This window comes from Gavialis gangeticus, unplaced genomic scaffold (assembly GCF_001723915.1).
Source record: "Gavialis gangeticus isolate Ggan-Ray unplaced genomic scaffold, GavGan_comp1, whole genome shotgun sequence".
NCBI lineage: Eukaryota > Metazoa > Chordata > Crocodylia > Gavialidae > Gavialis > Gavialis gangeticus.
In genome coordinates this window covers 105,077,570-105,097,539 of record NW_017729033.1, presented here as the reverse complement: position 1 = coordinate 105,097,539, position 19,970 = coordinate 105,077,570, and the positions used below count along the sequence as shown (strand labels likewise).

The following is a 19,970-nucleotide window of genomic DNA, read 5'->3' as shown; positions in this document are numbered from 1 at the left end:
CCACCTCCCCCCAGGTCCAGTATGACCCATCCACCACCACCACCCTCTGAGTGCGACCTTTCAGCCAATCTGCAGTCCATCTGACTGTGTGATGACTTACTGATTTAACCAAAGCCCTTGACTCCTAACCCTGAGGCTGTATGGAAGACCTTAACAAAATTTGACTCCCCAGGGAAATTTATCACATTCTAAGACTACTTCATGATGAGATGACTGCCTCCAACCTATGCAGTGGCTCTGCTACAGAACCCTTATCCATTCAAACTGGAATCAAGCAGGGCTGAGCAATCACACCAGTTCTGTTTTCCACCTTTCCTGTAGTCATCAAGATGCTCATCTGTGATCATGTGCCATGTGGCATCAGCACTGAGTACAGGATGGATGGGAACCTATTTAATTTCTCCTGCCTCTGTGCCAATACCAAAGTTACTTCAGCCTCAGTTGTGGAAATTCTATACACCGATGACTGTGCTCTTGTTGCACATGTGAAGGAACACCTAAAAATGGCCCTTCTCAACCACAGCAGTGCCTGGGCCTGACCCTTATTATTGGAAAAACAAAGGTGCTTTACCAGCCTGCTCCAGGTCAATCAACTCCCCTGGCAAAGATCCTCATTAACAGACAGGAGCTGGAGAATGCTAAACACTTTCCATATCTCAGCAGCCATCAATCAAAGGCCAAGAGCGACAAGGAGATCTAGCATAGGATCCGATGTGCCAACTCTGCCTTTGCAAGACTGAATCATCATGTATTCAATGATCACAACATCAGGTCTCGAACTAAACTCCTACTGTAAAAGGCTGCGTAGGAGTAACTGAATTGGGCTTCTGACCTATTTGACTAGAAAAAAAACAGACAGAGACCAGAAGTGCTGATACTGCTTATTTCAGTTAAATATTTTGAGATAACAAATTCTACAATGCTTTGTTTTTTTGTCTATGATATATCACCCTGTGCATGGATGTTAAGTTTATTTTTCTTTCTGAGAAACCAGAAACTGATAACTAGTTCTATAACCACAATGTTTTACTCTTCTTTAAGTAAACAGCCTGTATGTCTGTGTGTGCATTAATGATCAGTGATTTACTGTCCAAGGTCGTATTTTTTCCTCTTTCTGTCTTAAGTATAAATATGCTTGTAAACTTAGAGAGTTCGAGAAATCCTTTGAAACAGACAAGGGTGATTCCCCTTGCTGTATGGAATTCTCCCTGTGATCACAGTATAGCCCTAAACAAAGAAAAGCTGGCTCTGTCAGTTCTGATTCAACCCCAACACGAAGTTTGATTTCTTCCACAGCTGTGGTAATCCTAACTCTTCTTTATGGCTTTGAAGCTTAGGTGGCTTACAGGGACAGCCTGAAAAGCCTGGAACACCATCACCCATGCTACCTCCAGAAGACCCTTGGCATAAAGTGGGAGGATCATCACACAAATGCCAATGTCCTTACCAATGCCACCACCACCAGTATGGAAGTGTTGATTATTCAGCATCAGCTGGGGTGGACAGGACACTGTGTGCACACGCCTGATGTATGTTTACCAATACAACTGTTATACTCCCAACTCAGCCAAGGACAAAGGACATGCAGGGGCCAGAGAAAACACTTCAAGGACAGCCTCAAGGTGAACATTAGGAAGTATGGTATTGATACTACAAATTGGGAAAAACTAGCCCGAGACAGGGCTACATGGTAATGCCTTGTGAGAGAAGGTACATCTTACTTTGGAGGAAAAATGTCTTGCCTTGGAGGCAGAAAAATGACAGAAATGGAAGGAAAGGAAACAAGACTAAGAAATCTGTGATCTTTTACCACCACTTGTGGCAACTGCCAGAGAGTCTGTGGCTCTATGATCAGCCTTCTTAGCCATCAATGAACTCATTTACTACTCTTTAATTTGACCCATGGGAGCAATCATCCTCAACCATGAGGGATTGCCACTGACGACGATAGCTAGAGAGCCTCACAGACAAGTTCTGTAGCTAGTGGGTACTAGAGGGCTTCTCCCTTGCCACCCCGGGCCTTGGGAAACCCATTAATTGACAACCTGCATTCTCCCTTGCCTGGCAGTTGTCAGCAGCTATAAAGCAGCAGTTGCCACAGACAGCTTCCAGAGGGTTCCAGCCCCAAAAGAGTACATTTCCACCTCCCCAAATCAGCTGATTTGCATGGGGGGGGGAGGGGGCATTCTCCCATGGTGGGAACCTTCATGGTTCATGCCACAGGAAAAGAGCCTCTGCTTTTTCCATGCAAGGGAGAGGGTATTCTGCTGTCACAGGACAGCAGTCTGCCTTGCCTTGCACTTCTCTGGGTCAGCCCAGAGCAGTGGGAGGGAGGCAGCAACGTCCTGCTGTGGCAGGAACCCCTTGTGGGATGGTTCCTGCTGCAGAAAAATGTCCCCTCTCACCAATCAGTTGATTCACAGCAAAGGGGGTCCATTCTGCTGATGGGGAAATCCATTCCCAGACAGTTGTCCCCACAGAAGAGGCTTGTAGGATATTGGGTGCTTGTCAATATCCAAGAGAAGTGTGCAGGCCTTCAAGTTAGATTGGGAGGAGCAAAATCTTCCTCATAAGTATTCAATCTAACTTCTTGCAGAAGAGCCTGTTCTCTTCCATAAGAAATCTCTTGAACATCTGTTTTTCTCCTAGCATAAATGGAATGTCTGTATGTGGCTTTAAGCAAAGTAAGACTTAACAATAAACCCCCATAAACAGATATACTTAAGTACCTACCGGTTCCAATTCCACTGACTACAGCACCATCAATAAGTCCAGTTGTGACAGCATTATTTGTAGGTGCATTATGGGGGGCCAAACTTGGCAAAAATAAGCAGCTGTTAAAATAAATAAATAAAAATCAGGATATGTTAATGTTTATGAAAGCAAAATACAATCAAAAGTGTTTTCCAGGAAACTGTTCAACTTGGAAGAAAGCGCTGTAAGCATACCTTTATTCCATTTAAATTAACTTGCTAACATGAAGAACAGAAAATCTGTTAACCAGTAATATTTTTTCCAAGACAGAGTCATCCAAGACTTGGCCATAAGGCCTGAAGTCTTGGAATGGCCTTCTGGAGATTGTTAGAGAAAGCCATAATTTCCTGTAGATTTTATGGTCTGCTGTAATTTGTCCTGAAGCCTGTGTTGGCTAAAGTGTTAGAGGAATTCCTGCACTTAATTCTTCTAACTTAAATATAACCATCTTAACAGAATTGCTTTATTTCACTACATAATTATATATGTGGACACTAAAAAGATCATTCAATTGGTATTCCAACAACTTATCTTGCATGTGAAATGGGACAAGTTATTCTCAAAAGGAAATAATTAGGTAATATTTTTATAAGGTTTATTTTGATAGTTGGGATGCATCACACAGAACTGTTAGTGGATAGAAGGAAAGGTTAAGTAGCCAAAAGAATTGCTCTTTTCTCCCCAAAATTAATTTGCTACCACCACCTGGAACACCTTTGTGCCAATGTATATTTTATGCTTGACATTCACGTTCCTGCAGAAGTGCTTTATTTAAGAAAAACAGGGAGGAAAACCAGATGACATCTTTACACTGTGATGTTTCTTCTGCCTACCATGACACATGATGAAATGTGCTGAGTGTTATTTGTTGTATTTTCTTCTTTGGAGTACTGAGGCTGGGCTAACTAATGGAAGAAATATTTACTATTAAGACAGAAAATTTCCACCTGGTGAAAAATGACCCTGAAGTCCAAATGGCTATGGTCATCTTAAGTAAAGAGAATTAACGTTCACATCTTTCAAGAGCAGAGCCTTATGAAACTCTTTTTGTTGGTGCAACTGCTACCAGGAATTCTAAGTTTTTACAGACAAAAATTCAAGGAAACAAATGTCTTTGATTCAGAGGGACTACTTCTATATAAAGGCAGCTCTTAGATACAGTTTAGTTTGGTCTGCTGGGCAACCTTGATATCATCAATTCACTGGGGAAAGACATGAACAAGGCTGTACTTGACACTGCTTATCTCAAAGTCTAGAGATATGACACTAAGTAAGTGCAAGTCCTAGGTGTTGTTGAAGCAATCTACTAAGGAAGAGAGAAAAGCTGGAATAGCATTTTTTCCTTACGGCGGAGTTTATTTTGGCCCTAGTAAGAGAATTCTGTCAGAACTCTTGCATACGTTGCAACAATAAAAAAGTGAGACCAGGAAAAACTCTTATTTTGGATTAGTGTCTCGTTTTACCTGGGACTTGAACTCTCCAGTACAGATTATCTAGATCATGTACAAAAACAAGTTCTGGTACAAGAAATGCAGCTTCCTGGTAAGCTAAAACAGAGACTTCTGCAACAGTTCCATTAGATGTAAGCAGACTGACCATTCCAAATTCTTGCTGGATGAAAATGACTAATAAATGAGGATGTGTTAAATTTGAGTCACTCTGAGTTCTAAAGACAGGAAATTGTAGACAAGCTGCATCTAGACATCAAAATTTGCCCATCTGATCAAAGTAACCTCGATCCTGGGTAAAATTAACTTCAGTAAGGGTTTTGATGTGATATCAACAGGTGTTGCTGGGGGTCTCTCTCTGGATATCAGTTCAGAGGCTGTTTCAGGCTGTCTACAACAGTGATGGTGGTGAAAGTCTATAAAATCATCCACTCCAGCCACTCATACTCACAACCACAAACTGAACCAAACCCACCCTTCAACGTGCCACAGGTAGAAAGCTGAGAAGATAAAGGCATTGTTAACACCTTGTCACTGCAATAGCAAAGAAGCCAGTAGATTAAAATATGCTCCTAGACAGATATCTCTCTCATTACAGTGGAAGGCAAAAAACCTCTGCAGTTCTTCCTACCTTGATCCAGGGAAAACACCCAAAACCCTTCCTAACCCCAAAATTGGTGAGCAGTTTGACCATAAGCAAGACTCTCTAGCCAAGTACCCAAGAGGCTTCTAAGTACCTCGCAGAGCACAAGAGTACCACAAGATACTGCCCTACCTCCAGCTCCCCCTTCTTGTAGGCTTGTAGTCCTTCTTGGGCTTCTCTGGAATGGTAATTAACACTCTTCCTTGCTCAAGTTATCAGAAACCTTTTTAGCAAGCTTTTGCACAAACAGAATTTCACTTAAAAAAATTTTGGCGCAGGTTTTTTTTGAATAACTATCCACCACTGTCTGACTTGAGATTGTATGGACAACATCGTAAACCTTAATTTAACTAACATTGTTCTCACTAACAGCTGTCTGGATTTCATGAACCTGCCCACTGTAAATGCAGTAGTAATGGATACTTTTGTTAGTAACAACCTGAAATCATTCAAAGTAGTTCTAGTGGTGAGGTCTGGGTTTTCACCATTGGTAAAAGATTAAAATTTTGAAGTTCTTTTACGAGCGTTTAAAAAGAACCTATGAGAAATATTTTACTTGGAGAACTCCACAGCTTAATGCCATAACCTTCCAAGTCCTCATATATACATTACAAAATCCTCACTGATCATGTGGGAGAGGAGAGACAAAGATGTGAAAACACTTGCATACAGACACAGAAAGGTTTAAGACAGGACCACATACGCTAATTACCGTTACCTAGTTGTTCCACAGTGATCTGTGTTTCCTAATCCAAGTTCTTTTTAAAATAAGTCACTACTTCAAAATAATTTTAGTTCTATTTCTACTTTCCATATAATTCTTCATTACAAGATTCTGCGCTGAATCTCTCCTGATTTTAGGCAAGTGAACGATCTTTTTAGAGACCCAGTACTTGGTTTGAATCCTGGCAGTTAGTGCCTTTGTACTGCTATGTCTTTGTTCTTTCTCTTTGAAAAGAGCTCACAGCACACACATAAGGTCTTTACTGAAGTATTATTGTTGACAGCATCCACAACTGTACAAACAAGCAATGGTTTGAATCCATTAGCTGAATTCAGCAGTATCCTTTGCCAGAAAGCATTCAGCAAGCTGCTTTCGGTAGCTTAATCATTTGTTTTTCAAATTGTTCATTAAAATTACAAACATTTCTTTTAAAGAAGGAGTAAGACATTACTTTTTGAAATACACTGTTTAAAAGCTTTGCTAGACCTTACCCAAATCCTTCAAGAGATGTGTCAAATTCAATAAACGCAGGGGTAACTGATGATCCGTGAAGTCTGATATCATGTGGAGTTGTCATGGAAACCAAACATTTCACCCTTGTCAGGGGTACTGTGCTTCCTTCTGCTGGCTTGAGCAGGCTCCTACTTATCCAATAATGGTTATCTTCATGCGAACTGAACACGCTGTCAGAACTCAAACCCTCCATTGATGTGACCATACTATCTACATTAGAAGCCAAGAAAAAACAAAGCAGAGATATTGGCAAAAGGAGGCATTTTTTTTAACTCCTCATTTACCATAGTTAGCTAAATCCAAGATGACTATGAATTTAAGGGAAAAACCTCAAAAATTAGATTCTCTATATAAGAAATGTATACATTTCCCATAAGTTTCCATATATGGAATCTGATTATTGGAGAACATCTTATATTCATCCCCCCCAACTGCCAACTGCTACAGCAGGGTAAGCAGTGGCAGGGGGCAGGTAGAGTGGGGCTGGAACAAAGCCTCAATGGAGAGCAAGTGGCAATGGGGAGGCAGGCAGGCAGGCAGGCAGGCAGTGTGGGGTGCAGGTGGCAGGGAAGTGGGGGGGTGGGAAAAGGGCTGTGGCTCTGACCCTAAACTCAGTTTGAGGCCAGAGTCAAAGCCTGCTAGGGGTGTGCAAAGCTTCGGTCCCTGATTCGATTTGGCAGAGATTCGGTCTGATTTGGTGGCCAAATCTCTGAATCTGAATCAAATCAGAGAGCCCTTTAATATCTCCGAATTGAATCGGAACCCTCCGAATCGATTTGGAGAGATGTGGCGATTCATATATAGACACAGCTTTAAATGTTTTTTCTATATACCTCTAGGTAGCAGGTGGCTTATGGGTGCTGCAATGCTGGGGCACATGGAGCGTCCCACAAAAGCACAGGGGGCTCCAGAGTGTGCTCGGCAGCAAATCCAGAAGTGGACCAGAAGCTCTTCCAGTGCACTTCTGGGTCAGCTACAGAGTGCGCCCCCCCGCCCCAAGCTCAGTGACTGGTGCCTCCTGGGTCTATGGGGGGCACCCAGGGTCTGCCCACAGCCAATTGCCAAGCTCCCCAGAGGACCTACAAATGGACCAGAAGTACTTCCAGCCCACTTCCAGGTTCATCACCAAGCATGCAGGGGGCCCCTCTCCCCCCACGCTCCCCTGGGATGCTCCATTCACCCCAGCATCGCAGTGTTCACAAGCAGTTCTGGTACCTCGAGGTACATAGCAAAAACATTTAAAGCTGTGTTTATGTCCAAATCGCTGATTCTCTGAATCAGCATTGAATCTTCAGATTCAGATTTGGCCAAATCAAATCGGGGACAGTTGTCTGAATCAACAAATCAAATCACTGCCCCCAGTTCAGGCCGAATCCAAACGAGTAAGCCCCGTTTTGCGGACCCCTACTGCCTGCCTCTCCCTCCCACACTTGCATTCAAAACCAAGACGAGGGGCTCCCCCTCCTCCACTCCGATGTTGAATGGGGTAAAAAAATCTTGTCTTGGATTTGAACAGACATTGTATTCAGACTTTTAAAATGCCACTTTCACTGTAATATTTTAGTGCTCGTTATTCATTAATAAAGAGAGCATCTCAACAGCTCCTCTAAAGATAAGACATATTAGCCTCACTGAACTAAGGCAGAGAAATCAAAGAACACAAAAGAGCTGGAAATTGAACCTAGGTCTCATCAATTCCTGTTCAGTGCCTTAGCCACAACTGCATCCTTCCATTAATTCATTTTCAGCAGAAAGACTGCCTCATGCCCATACTGTGATACACTCGGGTTTCTTTTGTAAACTGAAAAAAAAATAATTCATTCAATCTCACAACGAAACTGAAGTTATTCCCAAAGTTTTGTATTCTTCTCAACAAGTATTTTAAAGTTTTAAATGCAGTTTCAGATATTCATACACATAACTAACTCTTCCATTAGTCTTGCTGATGACAATAGACTACTCCAAACATGAATACTGCATTGTAAAGGAACCAGCAACCAAAAAAAAAAAAAAAAAGCAAGTATGTCTTAGGATAATGATGTCTTCAGATCTCATGAAGCACCACAAAAATTTCTAATGTTTAAACACTTACTTCTCATTTCTGGTTCATAACTTAATGAGCTGGGCTTGTGTACTCTATACTGTTTCAACAATTTTTTGTCCCAAGCTCCGCAATTCAAAGGATTTCCCAAACGTAAAAATTCCCTGGTTAGGAGACATAAAAATTATTCAAGTCAAGTTGCTTACTTGCTTTCTGGTTTGTAAGACTAGAATGAGTTACAACCTAGAGTCAATTAGAATATATTTAAACTTACAAAATAATATAATTAAAGCATTAATTCTAAAAGCAAATATAAATTCAACACTATTTCTATTTTTAATTATTGCACATATCTTTATACAGTGCTGATAAATTAATGGATTGCCAAGACTAGAGTTTTGTATTTCTGATAAATCAAATCACATATTTTGGTTTCTAGGGTATCTATACCTTTTTTCTATAATGAATCATTAAATGTTGTTGGATGGCCACAACGTTGTATTATATACAGAACAGAAAATGCTGTATTATATAACATTAGATATTGTGTATAATATCTGTATATTGGTCCTGAAGACTATTAAGTATCTGGGAAATTCTTCCTCCAATTTCTTTAAATCAAATTATACTTCATTAAAAGAACCAGAATGTTAGCTATGAAGGCTGAAGTCATCTGTTCCTATTCTGGAAAGGTACAGCATAGGATGCTCTGCTGCAATAATTCTCAACACTGCATTTCCAATCTGTGCCAATGTCATTTGGAGGACAGTTTCAAGGGGGTGAGATGGAAATTTAGTCTCCATGCCTTCTTAAACCCTTAATCCCACTGCTGAGACTACCAACAAATGCAGAAATCATTGTAGTGGTTTCTGATCAACTTTCAGACAGTAAGGCAGTCAGTAAGTCTGGGCCAGCTTTCAATGCGCTATTCAGCATGAAAACGCCATTACAAATATAGCAATCCATCTAGTTCATTATGCAATCTTCAATATTTGCAAGTGCAGCTTGTTTCATTTTAAATGCTGTTCTTTCCCTCTTTCATAATACACATGCCAACCGCTCATTTATTGCTTGCTAGATAGGCATGCCCATGCACTTCTGTTAATATGCAGGAGAAATAAAGCTGCAGTGATCAATGCATTTTAAAACCAGCAGGAAATGTCAGAAATAAGGGTGAAATCATAAGCCTACCAAATCCTGTCTTGGAGCCCTGTATGTTGCTGTACAACAAATTTATTTTCACTAAGATGAAAAACTGTCATTAAAGTACAGCTTTTACCCAATTTGGGGAAAGAACCCACAAGCCTTAAAGATCTACTCTAGGCATTTCTCTTCTCTGCTTCATCTTTTTCCTTCAAGTATAAGTTAAAGAGGAGAGAACTGCATCTTGCCTTGCTTAAGGTATTTTGTGATTTTCAGAAAGTCTATACAGACCCTTCTATAGCAGGGTCATCCTTTTGAATACATTTTTAAAACTTCCAGTTTTCTCTTGCTGTCAACCAAGCAAGGAACTGCAAATACATGTTTCTCAGTAGAGTTTAATTTAAATATCATATTTACTTGAATCCAAGATAAAGTTTTCTCTATCTTACCTGTCCCAGGACAACATGGAGGGGGCTTGTCCTGGGACAGGTGATGGCTCAGCTCTGGCTTGGGGGTGAATGAGGTAGACCTTTAGTGGGTAGGGGAGCACACAAGGGAGTCTGCACAACTGTTTCCCTGCTGTTTACCTCAGGCTCTGGCTTCAGCTCTGATCCAGCTAAGCCCAGAACTACTCCCTACTCTTTCTGCCTGGCTGGACTAGGGTGGGGCTGCTGCTGCTGACTCCCCTGGAGCCAGAACTGCTTCAGAGGCAAACAGTGGGGAGAGGCATGGTGTGGAGGTACAGGTAGCAGGGGAGCAGCACGGGGCAGGTGTTGGGGGAAACAGGCATGGGAGCAAAGGGTGGGGGTCTGGTCCCCTTGTCCCCTGCCATTGCTTTTCCTGACACAGCTTGTGGGAGATGGAGACTGGGGGAGATGATCCTTCAATAATTAAATTCTATAATGGAAAATAAGAAATTTATAATTTTCCCATGTAGAGAATCTAATTATTGGGGGGTTGTTGTAAATTCACAATCATCTTGGACCCAGGTAAATACAGTAATCCAAAAGGAAGTATTATATTTTAATTAAATCTTAAAATGAAAAAAAAGTTGCATTTTCAAAATAGGATTATACATAAAACAAGGTCATTCTCACATGCAATCAATTATTCTTTTTCATATTTTTCCAATAAATTCAAGTCCCAAAAAGGAGCCAGCCAAGGAAGTCTATGTACCACCAATATCCACATCAATAATTTAAATACAATTATTTTCCCCCAACCTCAACACCATTGGCTCCAGTGCCTGAGAGGCCAGCCTTTCAAACATTCTCTGGAGTGGGGGGTGCAATGAATGGTCCTCATCAGCAAGAGCAGCGCTACATCTCTGTAAAAGTCTTGCGTGGAGTCCAGCTTCACACATGACTTGCTGGTTTCTGTCTGTATGCACCAGAGATTGCAGTATGTTGGCCACTGCAAACTGAAGATCCAGGGCATGCTGGAAAAAACCATGTGCAACAGTAATATATAAAGGAATTCATCATCATCAACACATTTTCCTGTTATGCTATTTTAAAAATGTGTAAAGAAGATTTAATTTATGAAGTATTCCTGCTCTTCTCCAAAAATTGCTCTAGTACAGCTGATGATTATAACTTATAATTTAAATAGAAATGCAAAGACTCAGAAGTACAATCAGCTTGTTTAAAAATTTTATCCTTATCAGACCTATGCTACGCTTTCATAATATTCCCTAAAATTTCACATTTTATGCAATATATCTACCAGTAATATTCTGAACGTCACAAGTTTACAGGTTCATCAACATTAGAGAGAAGAATTAGAGAGAGAGAAGAAAAATGTAAATCACAGCGAGAAAAGCTTGAAAGCTTTTGAAGATTCATTCTGATAAATAAGGTTCTCCGAGGAAGATGCCACAACTGAAATGTATTTTAAATGATTGTCAGCAAAAGTGTCAAATAAAGCCCTTTCAGTCAAATGAACTATAAGCATAAAATATATATTTTCTAAAAGGTTCAATTAAAATTATCACCAATACCTGTAATGAAACAATCACAAAGAAATTGCCAAACAGTGTTAATTAACTATTCAGTCCAGTGCCCTGCCTGGACTCCATCCATCTATGACACTGGATGTTTCAGGAGAAAGCAAGACTTCATAACTAGCAGTCTACTGAAGTCGGGATGGCTGCCAGCTGATTTCATGGGCAGACCACAGGGCTAGCAGCCATTTTCGCAGGTGGAGCATGGCAGCCCCCACTCCTACATCTCTTATTCGCCAGGGGGCCCCAGTAGCCCTGCCTCTTGCCACTGACTGCAAGAGCTGTCCATCATATAGCCCAGCCCCTCACCACTGACTGGTGGTAAGGGGCAGGGTGGTATGATGGACAGCCCTCACAGGCAATCAGTGGCAAGGGGTGGGGTCAGCAGCCATCTTGTTGTGCCAGCAGCCTCACTCCCCCGTCTTCCCCTCCAATGGGCTGTGCAGCTGGGCTGCAGCAGCCACAAAGACTACTAGCTGTCTGCACAGGGAGCAAACATTTTTTTTTTTTCTAGTGAGCTTTTTTTTCTGCCCCCCTCCAGGGACCCTGCCAATAACACAGAGTCTATGCTTTTTCGCAGGACCTGCCCGTAATCGCAGTTTCTGCAAAAATCGAGAGATCATGATTTCAGAAGTTCCCTATTCATAGCACTTGTGAAGATTCTGATCTCAATTGTCTTATTGTGTGATATTTCATCAAGAAGTAAATTAAAAAACCCTAGGACCCAGATATTTTTCTAAGGGAAAGCAATTATCTATAATGCTTCTCCTAGTCTATGATACTGATCATATTAGTTTTGCAAGTACAAGCATAACATAAGGACAGATAAAACTGTTTTGAAATAGCACAAGCCTTTATTATAGCAACATATATTTAACTATTACCAAATAATACTAAATCAAAAAACACAAGTAAAACTATCAGTCTACCAAGAACCATATTAATAATTAGGGGAGTTTTTCTTTCTTTCCTATCCTTGAAAATAAAGGTCGCTCAAAGGTGCAACTGTTTGGACAGTGTAATCTTATTTATCCTCTAGCAACTGTACATTAAGGGCAGCAACTGAGTACTGGTTAGCCAAGATCCTTCAACCTTGACTTAAAAAAAACCATCTTCAGGGATGGCTTGAAGAGAAAGATAAAAAGACTGCAGAATCCCTTTAAGCTCCAGAGGCTCTTGTAGTAAGGATGCCAATTAGGGCCAGCCACAAAATGACCTCATGATACAGCAACCTGGCATTTGACACCTAGGGTGAAACCAGCACTTTGCTTGGGCAACTAAACAATTCAATCTCCAGGTGAATAAAAAAGTTGCTAAACCCAACTAAAGTTTTTGCTAATTCACTAACTCCTAAACTAGATCTCAACTAGCAGCTTAGTCGCAAGAGACGGTATTCCTTTACCAGTTTCCAGATTTAGAGCCCACCTCACACATTCACCCTTAAAAATGCACAAGAAACTATTACAAACTACAGGTTTTGGCTTACTTCTGGCTGTGTAGTTAATCCAACAGAGGCTAGAAGATCCAGCATAGCAAGCATTGCTCCAGGGTGGATGATGACAGCATCAGAACTGTGTGTGGATGTTGCTCCCGTCAGGAGCTTCAAATCAGTTATGTTTTGGGGAGGATATACAGGAGGAGCTGAAACAGAATGATAGGCATGCCTGCAGAACAAAATGAAAGACAGAACCATTCATTATCAGCTCTGCACTCATCTATTAATTGCTGTAGCATTCAACTTGTATACAGAAAAAAAATCCAAACCCAATTCAGCATGCCTTCAATTATAAAACAGATATTCATCCAGGACAGATTGGGACAATTTTAAATTTTCTGCAGTGTGCTTTGGATCAGCAATCCACTTCTCCTGAGGAAGAGACGATATAGCTCTTGAAAAATATATTTCTTTAAAATTCCTTGATTTCACTTTTAAAAAAGTAAGTAGGGCTGTGCAAAGCTGACTCAATTTGGTGGAGATTTATCAGCTGAATCTCCAAATCCAAATCAAATCAAATCAGGGGATCCTTTAATCTCTCCGAATCGAATCAAAACCCTCCAAATCAATTCGGAGAGATTCAGTGATTCAGACACAGCTTTAAATGTTTTTTCTACGTACCACAAGGTACCAGGCGGCTCATGAATACTGAGATGCTGGGGCAGATACAGCGTCCCACAGGAGTGCAGGTGTGTCCCCAGCGTGCTTGGCAGCAAACCCAGAAGTGGACCAGAAGCACTTCCGGTCCACTTGTGGGTCCACCAGGGAGCTCACAAGGTACTCCCCCTGCCCTGGGTCGGCAACTGGTGCCTCCTGGGACTTGGGGGCACATAGGGTCGAGCCAGGGGGATGTGGAGGGGTCCCTCGGAGAGCTGTGGGAGGACCCCAGGTGCCCCCCCAGACCCAGGAGGCACTACTTCCAGGTTTGCCACTAAGCATGTGGGTGGGTCCCCTACACTCCTGTGGGATGCTTCACCTGCCCCACCACTGCAACATTCACAAGCCACGTCTGGTACCTCAAGGTATGTAGAAAAAACTTTTAAAGCTGTGTCTATGGCGAAATCGCTGAGTCTATGAATCAGCATCGAATCTTCAGATTCAGATTTGGCCAAATCAAACTGGGACAGCGATCCAAATCAACCAAATCGAATCACTGTCCCTGATTCAGGCCGAATCCAAATCCTAATCGAGACAGCTGGAGTAGGACAGGAGCAGCTCTGGCTCAGAGCCTCTGGGCTCCCCTCTTGCACCCAGATCAGCTGGGAACAGCAGCTGTACCAGCAGGAGAGGGGGGGCTCCACCTACACTACATCATCCTCTGGATCTGACCCCGAGCACTGTCCTCTCTCATATAAAACATGCACTTTACCCACAAAATCAGCCCACCAAAGCAGCGTATTAAGTGGGAAGCTGATATTCTTCCTGGAGTTGGAAGCACCCTGGCTTGATTCCTGTTCTACATTGCAGCAGCTACGGCATTACTGTTCAGGCAGCTAAGGAAGTTAACTGTTTTAATGGCTTGCTATTCTTCACTCCAAAAGGTATTAATAATCCTTTTCAATAGTCTTGATGTTCCACTAATCAAGCTAACTTTTATTAGGGCAATTCTGCTGTTTGCTGGCTGCTCCCGGTCTCTAATTTCACAGCCTCTTTAGTTCAGACCCATTAGTGCTCTTTTCAAAATCATAGATCCACCCAAGTATACCAGTCTCAAGCAGCATTTAGGGATTCAGCTTTAGTTACACAGGAAAGGGAGGGTGAGTGAGCTGAAGATTAGTTTTATACAGCTATAACTCTCGAAAAATGTTTCTCTCTTCATTCTGTCCTCCTATAAAACAAAGTGCATGACTTATTGAAAGTGTTTAAGCAATCTGTTCTTGACCCCAAATACCAGTTTTAAAAAATATGGCAAAGCTTTGACTTTGTTATAGCTGAGTATTTCTGTTTTAAATTGGACAGTAAAACAGCAAGGATTTCTTAGGTTGATATATTTTATTGGATGAACTGCATAGTTGGGATAGTAAGACAAGCTTTCAAATGGAAGACAATTATGTAGTTGGTCCAATAAAACATACCAACTGAAGAAATCCTTACCTGTTGCATAATTCCTGGACCACCACAGCTACAACATTACTCTAAACACTACCACTAAGAACAGAAAAACAGGTAGTAACATTATCCTACAAAAAGCTGTTAATCTAATGTTTGCCCCTCATTTAATACAGCTCTCAAAACAATGTTTGAGGTTAGGGAAATGGGCAGTTCCCTTGGCAAATACCAGTTTTCCACATGAGGAGGAAAAGTTCTGCCTCTGCAGTAAGTTTGGAGTCTCAAGTGTCACAGTGTTCACACATTTAATTTAAGGACTAAAAATCCAGACATATCAAAGTGTTCTAGTCAGCCTTTTTGAGAACAGGCTAACATTAAATTTCATCCTCAAATTATTTCTAAAAACGTTTTGGCACAGAATTTCAAGTGCACCTAACAATCATTCTTTATACCAATGCCATACTCTATGATTTTTAGGACTATTCATACCCTTTTAATCATTTATGCTACAGTAGCCAGGTTCAGGCTTACTGCACTACATGATTTATCAAGACAAACCCTGCCTCAAAAAGTTTGCAGTCCAACATGGTACAGGGTACCCAGATGCATACAATTTGCTTTTCTATCTTTTAAGAGAAAGTAAATTCTCATCTTCCATTATATCTAGTCAGTACTAATGGGACTATGTGCAGGTTTGCTTTATTTTTCTTATGTTCAGTAGGTTCCTGTTTCAAGAGGTCTTAAACTACCAGTTGACATTCATGTATTAAAACAGAAAGATAAATCTTATCTTATAAAAATGCTGTGAAACTATCCACTAGCTTTAGTTGATTCTTTTACCAATTTCATTTCAGATTTTCTGTACCAGTACACTTATATGGGCCTAACATATGTCTTCATTGTCCTTCCAGAAGAAAGGGAATGAAAAAAATAAACTAGAAAAGAAAATCCACAGGGAGAGGGAATGACAAGATGGAATAGAAGTCAAACTCAAAATGCTATACATAAATAAGCCAGATAGCCTATATGTACAGTGATCTTCCTTTACTGAAAACTGAACAGAATTTGCTGGTATTAGCTACTGTTCAATTCATTTCCAAGAGAGACTTACTTAAAATGTTTTCCAAACCAGTGGATAACAATAATGAAAACATGCATGCCATTTTCTATTCATTTTAAGGCTTCTCTGCATAGATTTGTCATCCAAGATGACAGTTCAGGTAACCTCAAGTCAGTATTAGTACCTTTTTAAAATCCACCAAAGCAAGCCATTCATGACTTATTAATACAGAGGACTGAAATCATAGTGCTTCTATATTACCTGAAAAAACTGCATGTCATAACAAAGCATCCATACTGTGTTTACACAAAGCATAATGTTTAGCAGCCAATATCACTTGGGGGGAAAAAGACCAACAATCTTAGAACATGGGTATTTGTGTATGTATTTAAAGCAAGAGCTTAAAATATATATATACACAGAACTTTTATATTTTTTGTGCATAGTGCACAAAAAATATTTTTTATATAACATCATACATGTCCCCTATGCTAACAAAGAAACAAGAAACCTTTCCCAGAGGAGTTTATCATCTAAATTAGTGGAACAGACCATAATAGTTGAGGAGATGCGTGAAGGCAAAGGAAGTCAGACAAAACAAAACAAGTAAAGAATGAACATTGCCCTCATACCAGCATTTCCACTGAAGTTTTCAAAACAGGAGCCTGAACTTAAACTTCTAAGGAAGTGTTGATTCTGAAAGTATCAAGAACCCCATAGCTGCCACTGAAGTCAACAGAAGCAATCTAGAACAGCACCTAGCTATAGACTCTGTGAGAACCCTGGAATTTATGTCTACTCTTACGTAAGTTATTTATTTATGTTAACTCATAAATTAACCCAAGATGACAGCAATACCCTATATGCATCTTTTCTTCATTTTCTATTCAACTTATTTTAGAAAGTGGCATCATTCATTTATCAATAGCAAATGCATTACATTCCTCTTAACACCAACCCCCAATGCTCAGCCAAAATGAATGATCTGATGGTTTATTTTTAAAAATCAAACCTCAAGATACGATGTTTAACCCAACTATAATGATACAGTCATGTACAGTGCAGCACCCAAAGGATTCCTACATTTTTCACTATCGGGATGACTTAAAAAGCTTAAAATATTTTTAAAATTAATTCTGAGAGACTACTACCAATCTGGCATCCTCTTTTTCATTGTCTTCTGGGATCAGCTGCCCTTCAAAGCTTGTTTGGCAAACATTAAATGCATTCTATTGGCAAGATTATACTTCTTCTATATCTGTGTATTTTTAATAATTCAGCTGATATGAGCAAGTACTTCCATTTACACTTAAGAGACTAGAACAAACCAGTAAAGAAAAATCCAATTCTTGGCAATAAAGGTCAATATTATAGACAGAAAAGTGTACGGATTCCATAGGACAGGGCTGTTTCTTTCAACATGAGGAAAACAGAACGGAATTCAGCAGCAAATGCTTTCCTTTTCAGAATGTAACAGCTGAGTTTGCTCCTACATGCCTTCGTATTAGAGAAAGGAAATGGTAGTCTGAAAGGTACTGAATTATTAGAAACAAGGTCTTTTTCAAGTTAAGCCCAGAAGAATATCAACATGTGCTTCTCTTAGGAAGGCAAAAAAGGGATTTCTGTGGAAATATGTTTTTACTGCAAATACCGCCTTTTCAAGCAAGTTTCAAACACAACTTTGGTAGTCTTCCCATTGTTAGAAACTTAAAATTATGTTCATAAGATGGGACTGAGCACTCTTTAATCAAAACATTAAACTGGCTAAGAAAAAGAAAAGAACAATGGGAAAGACTTCCAGAATTTGGTAAATTGTGATGACTTTCCAAATCACATTAATATTAACAGACCTTGCAAGCAGTTGGGGGTCAGATTTTTTTTGCTCATCTAAAATACAATTAGCATAGATGAATCTCTTAAAGGTGTTCAGTGTATTGAAAATAAAAGGAAGTACCTTTCTTAAGAAATATATTAAATAAAATTGGTTTTGTTTCATTACAGCAGTCTGACTACCAAGAAACGATCCCAGGAGTTGCATCCATACTGCTTAAATCATTTTTATAATAGGATTTGATTTTTTTTTTTTTTAAGAAATACAAACTTAAAATTGCTTGTTTTCAAGATCTTATGTTTGCTTTCATCTGGTCCTACATATTTTAGTTTTACATGCTAGAATCAATGGTTTAATATTCTTATACGGTATACACAGGAGTGGTTGTTAGCTGACCAAACATGTACCCCAGAACAAATAGCAGCTTAAGAAAAAAAACCCCACAGAAACATGGAGAAGAGAAACCAGAAGAAAGATCAACTTCTTTTAAAGGATTGGTACCTTTTCTTGGACAAAGCTGGAGTACCCCAAGGAGAGGGGAGAGAAGTCTCATTTGTCAGGCAAGGAGGAATCTGTTCTGCATGACTACAGACAAAACAGACAGGGGTAGGATAGAGAGGTTAGAAAAGAAAACACAGGCCAGAAGCTTGTTAGTTAACAATGTCACCACCAATAAAACCATTATAGGATACCTCCTCCAGAAGCAACAGAGACAACAGAGAACATTACTAAGGAACATGCATCAGGTAAAACAAACAGACTTGCAAAGCATACTTTTTAATAGCACCATTCTCCAATGCTTAGGGAACCACATTTGTTTGTTTGATGCTCAGAGTTCTCTACCTATATAATCAAATAAGCAAATCTGAACATCCTTCAAGGTTAAGCAGAACAGAACTTGACAGAAGGTGAGATCTCAGCAAGTAAATACGTTGTATTAATTTTCAGATGGACTGCCCCAAGCATAAACCAACCACAAGAAAGTTTAAGCAGGAAGAAAAAGAGGGTGATTAAAGAATAACAGGGCATACAAGGTGAATAATGAGGTATCTTATCCAGTAACATTTTTGCTATAGTTACCCTATCTTTGATACTTCAGATACCACTGCTAACCAGTATCATAGCTCTTATTATTTGAGTTATCCTTCACCCAATTTCAATGTTTTACGGCCATTTTAAACTGAGGCCTAAAAATCAAGTTTCTTTGTGTTAGTTTTTTTCCCCAAGATGAAGGAATAATGATTTGCTGTGCTCAGCAACACAGCAAAAAATAATGAGAGCCTGAAGTTAGATGCTGAGATGAAACTACCTTACAGCTCCAACTGACTTAATTAGATGCTGCCACAGTGTCAGCACACTTTGAAAATCGACTCATTGATTTAGTGCTAACTAGGACCCTATTTTTTAAAAATGCTGACTAATGCATAGCCAATTAGCCAAGCTCAATATTAGTAACTCAAGCCACAACGCTTAAATAAGACTCTCCATTATTTTGAACAAGAAAATACTGGTGAGAATTACTCTCAAATCATGTGTGCATGCATGTAAGGTTAGGAGTGTGTGAAAGGTTAGGAGTATATATACACTACTTGTGATTTTAAAGTCAGAAGTAGTTATATGAAATACTTGCTCTGTAGCAATCAAGGCCTCTATTATCTCCAATTCTCAATCAGAACTAAAAAAAAACAAATAGAAACTTGAAGAATTCCACCTGTAGCTATCTAAAATCAATTTCATTTCCTACATAATAATCTGCTGATAGGCTTCAAACTTGAACAGAGGCAGAAGTTGGGGTGAGCTGCACAGTAACAGATCTTTAACCTTATGATGTGATGTACAAAGATGTAATATTTATGAAGGAAAAAGATATTGACAAGTAGCTTAAACAATAGCAGATGCTATCTTAAACTAGATGCATCTCTTTCTTTGGTGTCATAACTTAATCCATACAGCTTCACTGACCCTACTGCACACTCTAAAAGAGCTGCAGTCTTTATGGGTACTGTCAGACATGGGGGCAGGAGGGAAACCAACCCCCCCCCCCCCCAAAAAAAACCCCCCCCAACCAAACAAAAAAACAAACCCACAAAAACCAACAAACCCAGCACTTTACCGGAAGAGGAATCATGCCAGTTTGACCCAGCATCTGGAATCAGGTCAGTTTGACCCAGCATCTGTATAGCTCATGCGCTTCAGCAGGGCTTTTTGGCACTTATATCTAATAGCTGATTCAATCAGCTATTAGATAAAAGTGCCAAAAAGCCCTC

General features: G+C 40.0%; 1 protein-coding gene across 1 annotated transcript in view; it reads right to left on the bottom strand.

The window, feature by feature from the left end:
- The window catches only part of WDFY3 (WD repeat and FYVE domain containing 3), a 258,223-nt gene that overhangs the window by 159,075 nt on the left and 79,178 nt on the right, over window positions 1-19,970 (bottom strand). Inside the window, exons 11-16 of the mRNA XM_019525884.1 lie at window positions 18,205-18,288; window positions 12,755-12,932; window positions 10,490-10,704; window positions 8,175-8,287; window positions 6,061-6,292; window positions 2,734-2,834 (exon numbers count right to left, since the gene is read on the bottom strand). Of these exons, the coding sequence (XP_019381429.1) occupies window positions 2,734-2,834; window positions 6,061-6,292; window positions 8,175-8,287; window positions 10,490-10,704; window positions 12,755-12,932; window positions 18,205-18,288 (923 nt within the window). The remainder of the gene's footprint in view (window positions 1-2,733; window positions 2,835-6,060; window positions 6,293-8,174; window positions 8,288-10,489; window positions 10,705-12,754; window positions 12,933-18,204; window positions 18,289-19,970) is intronic.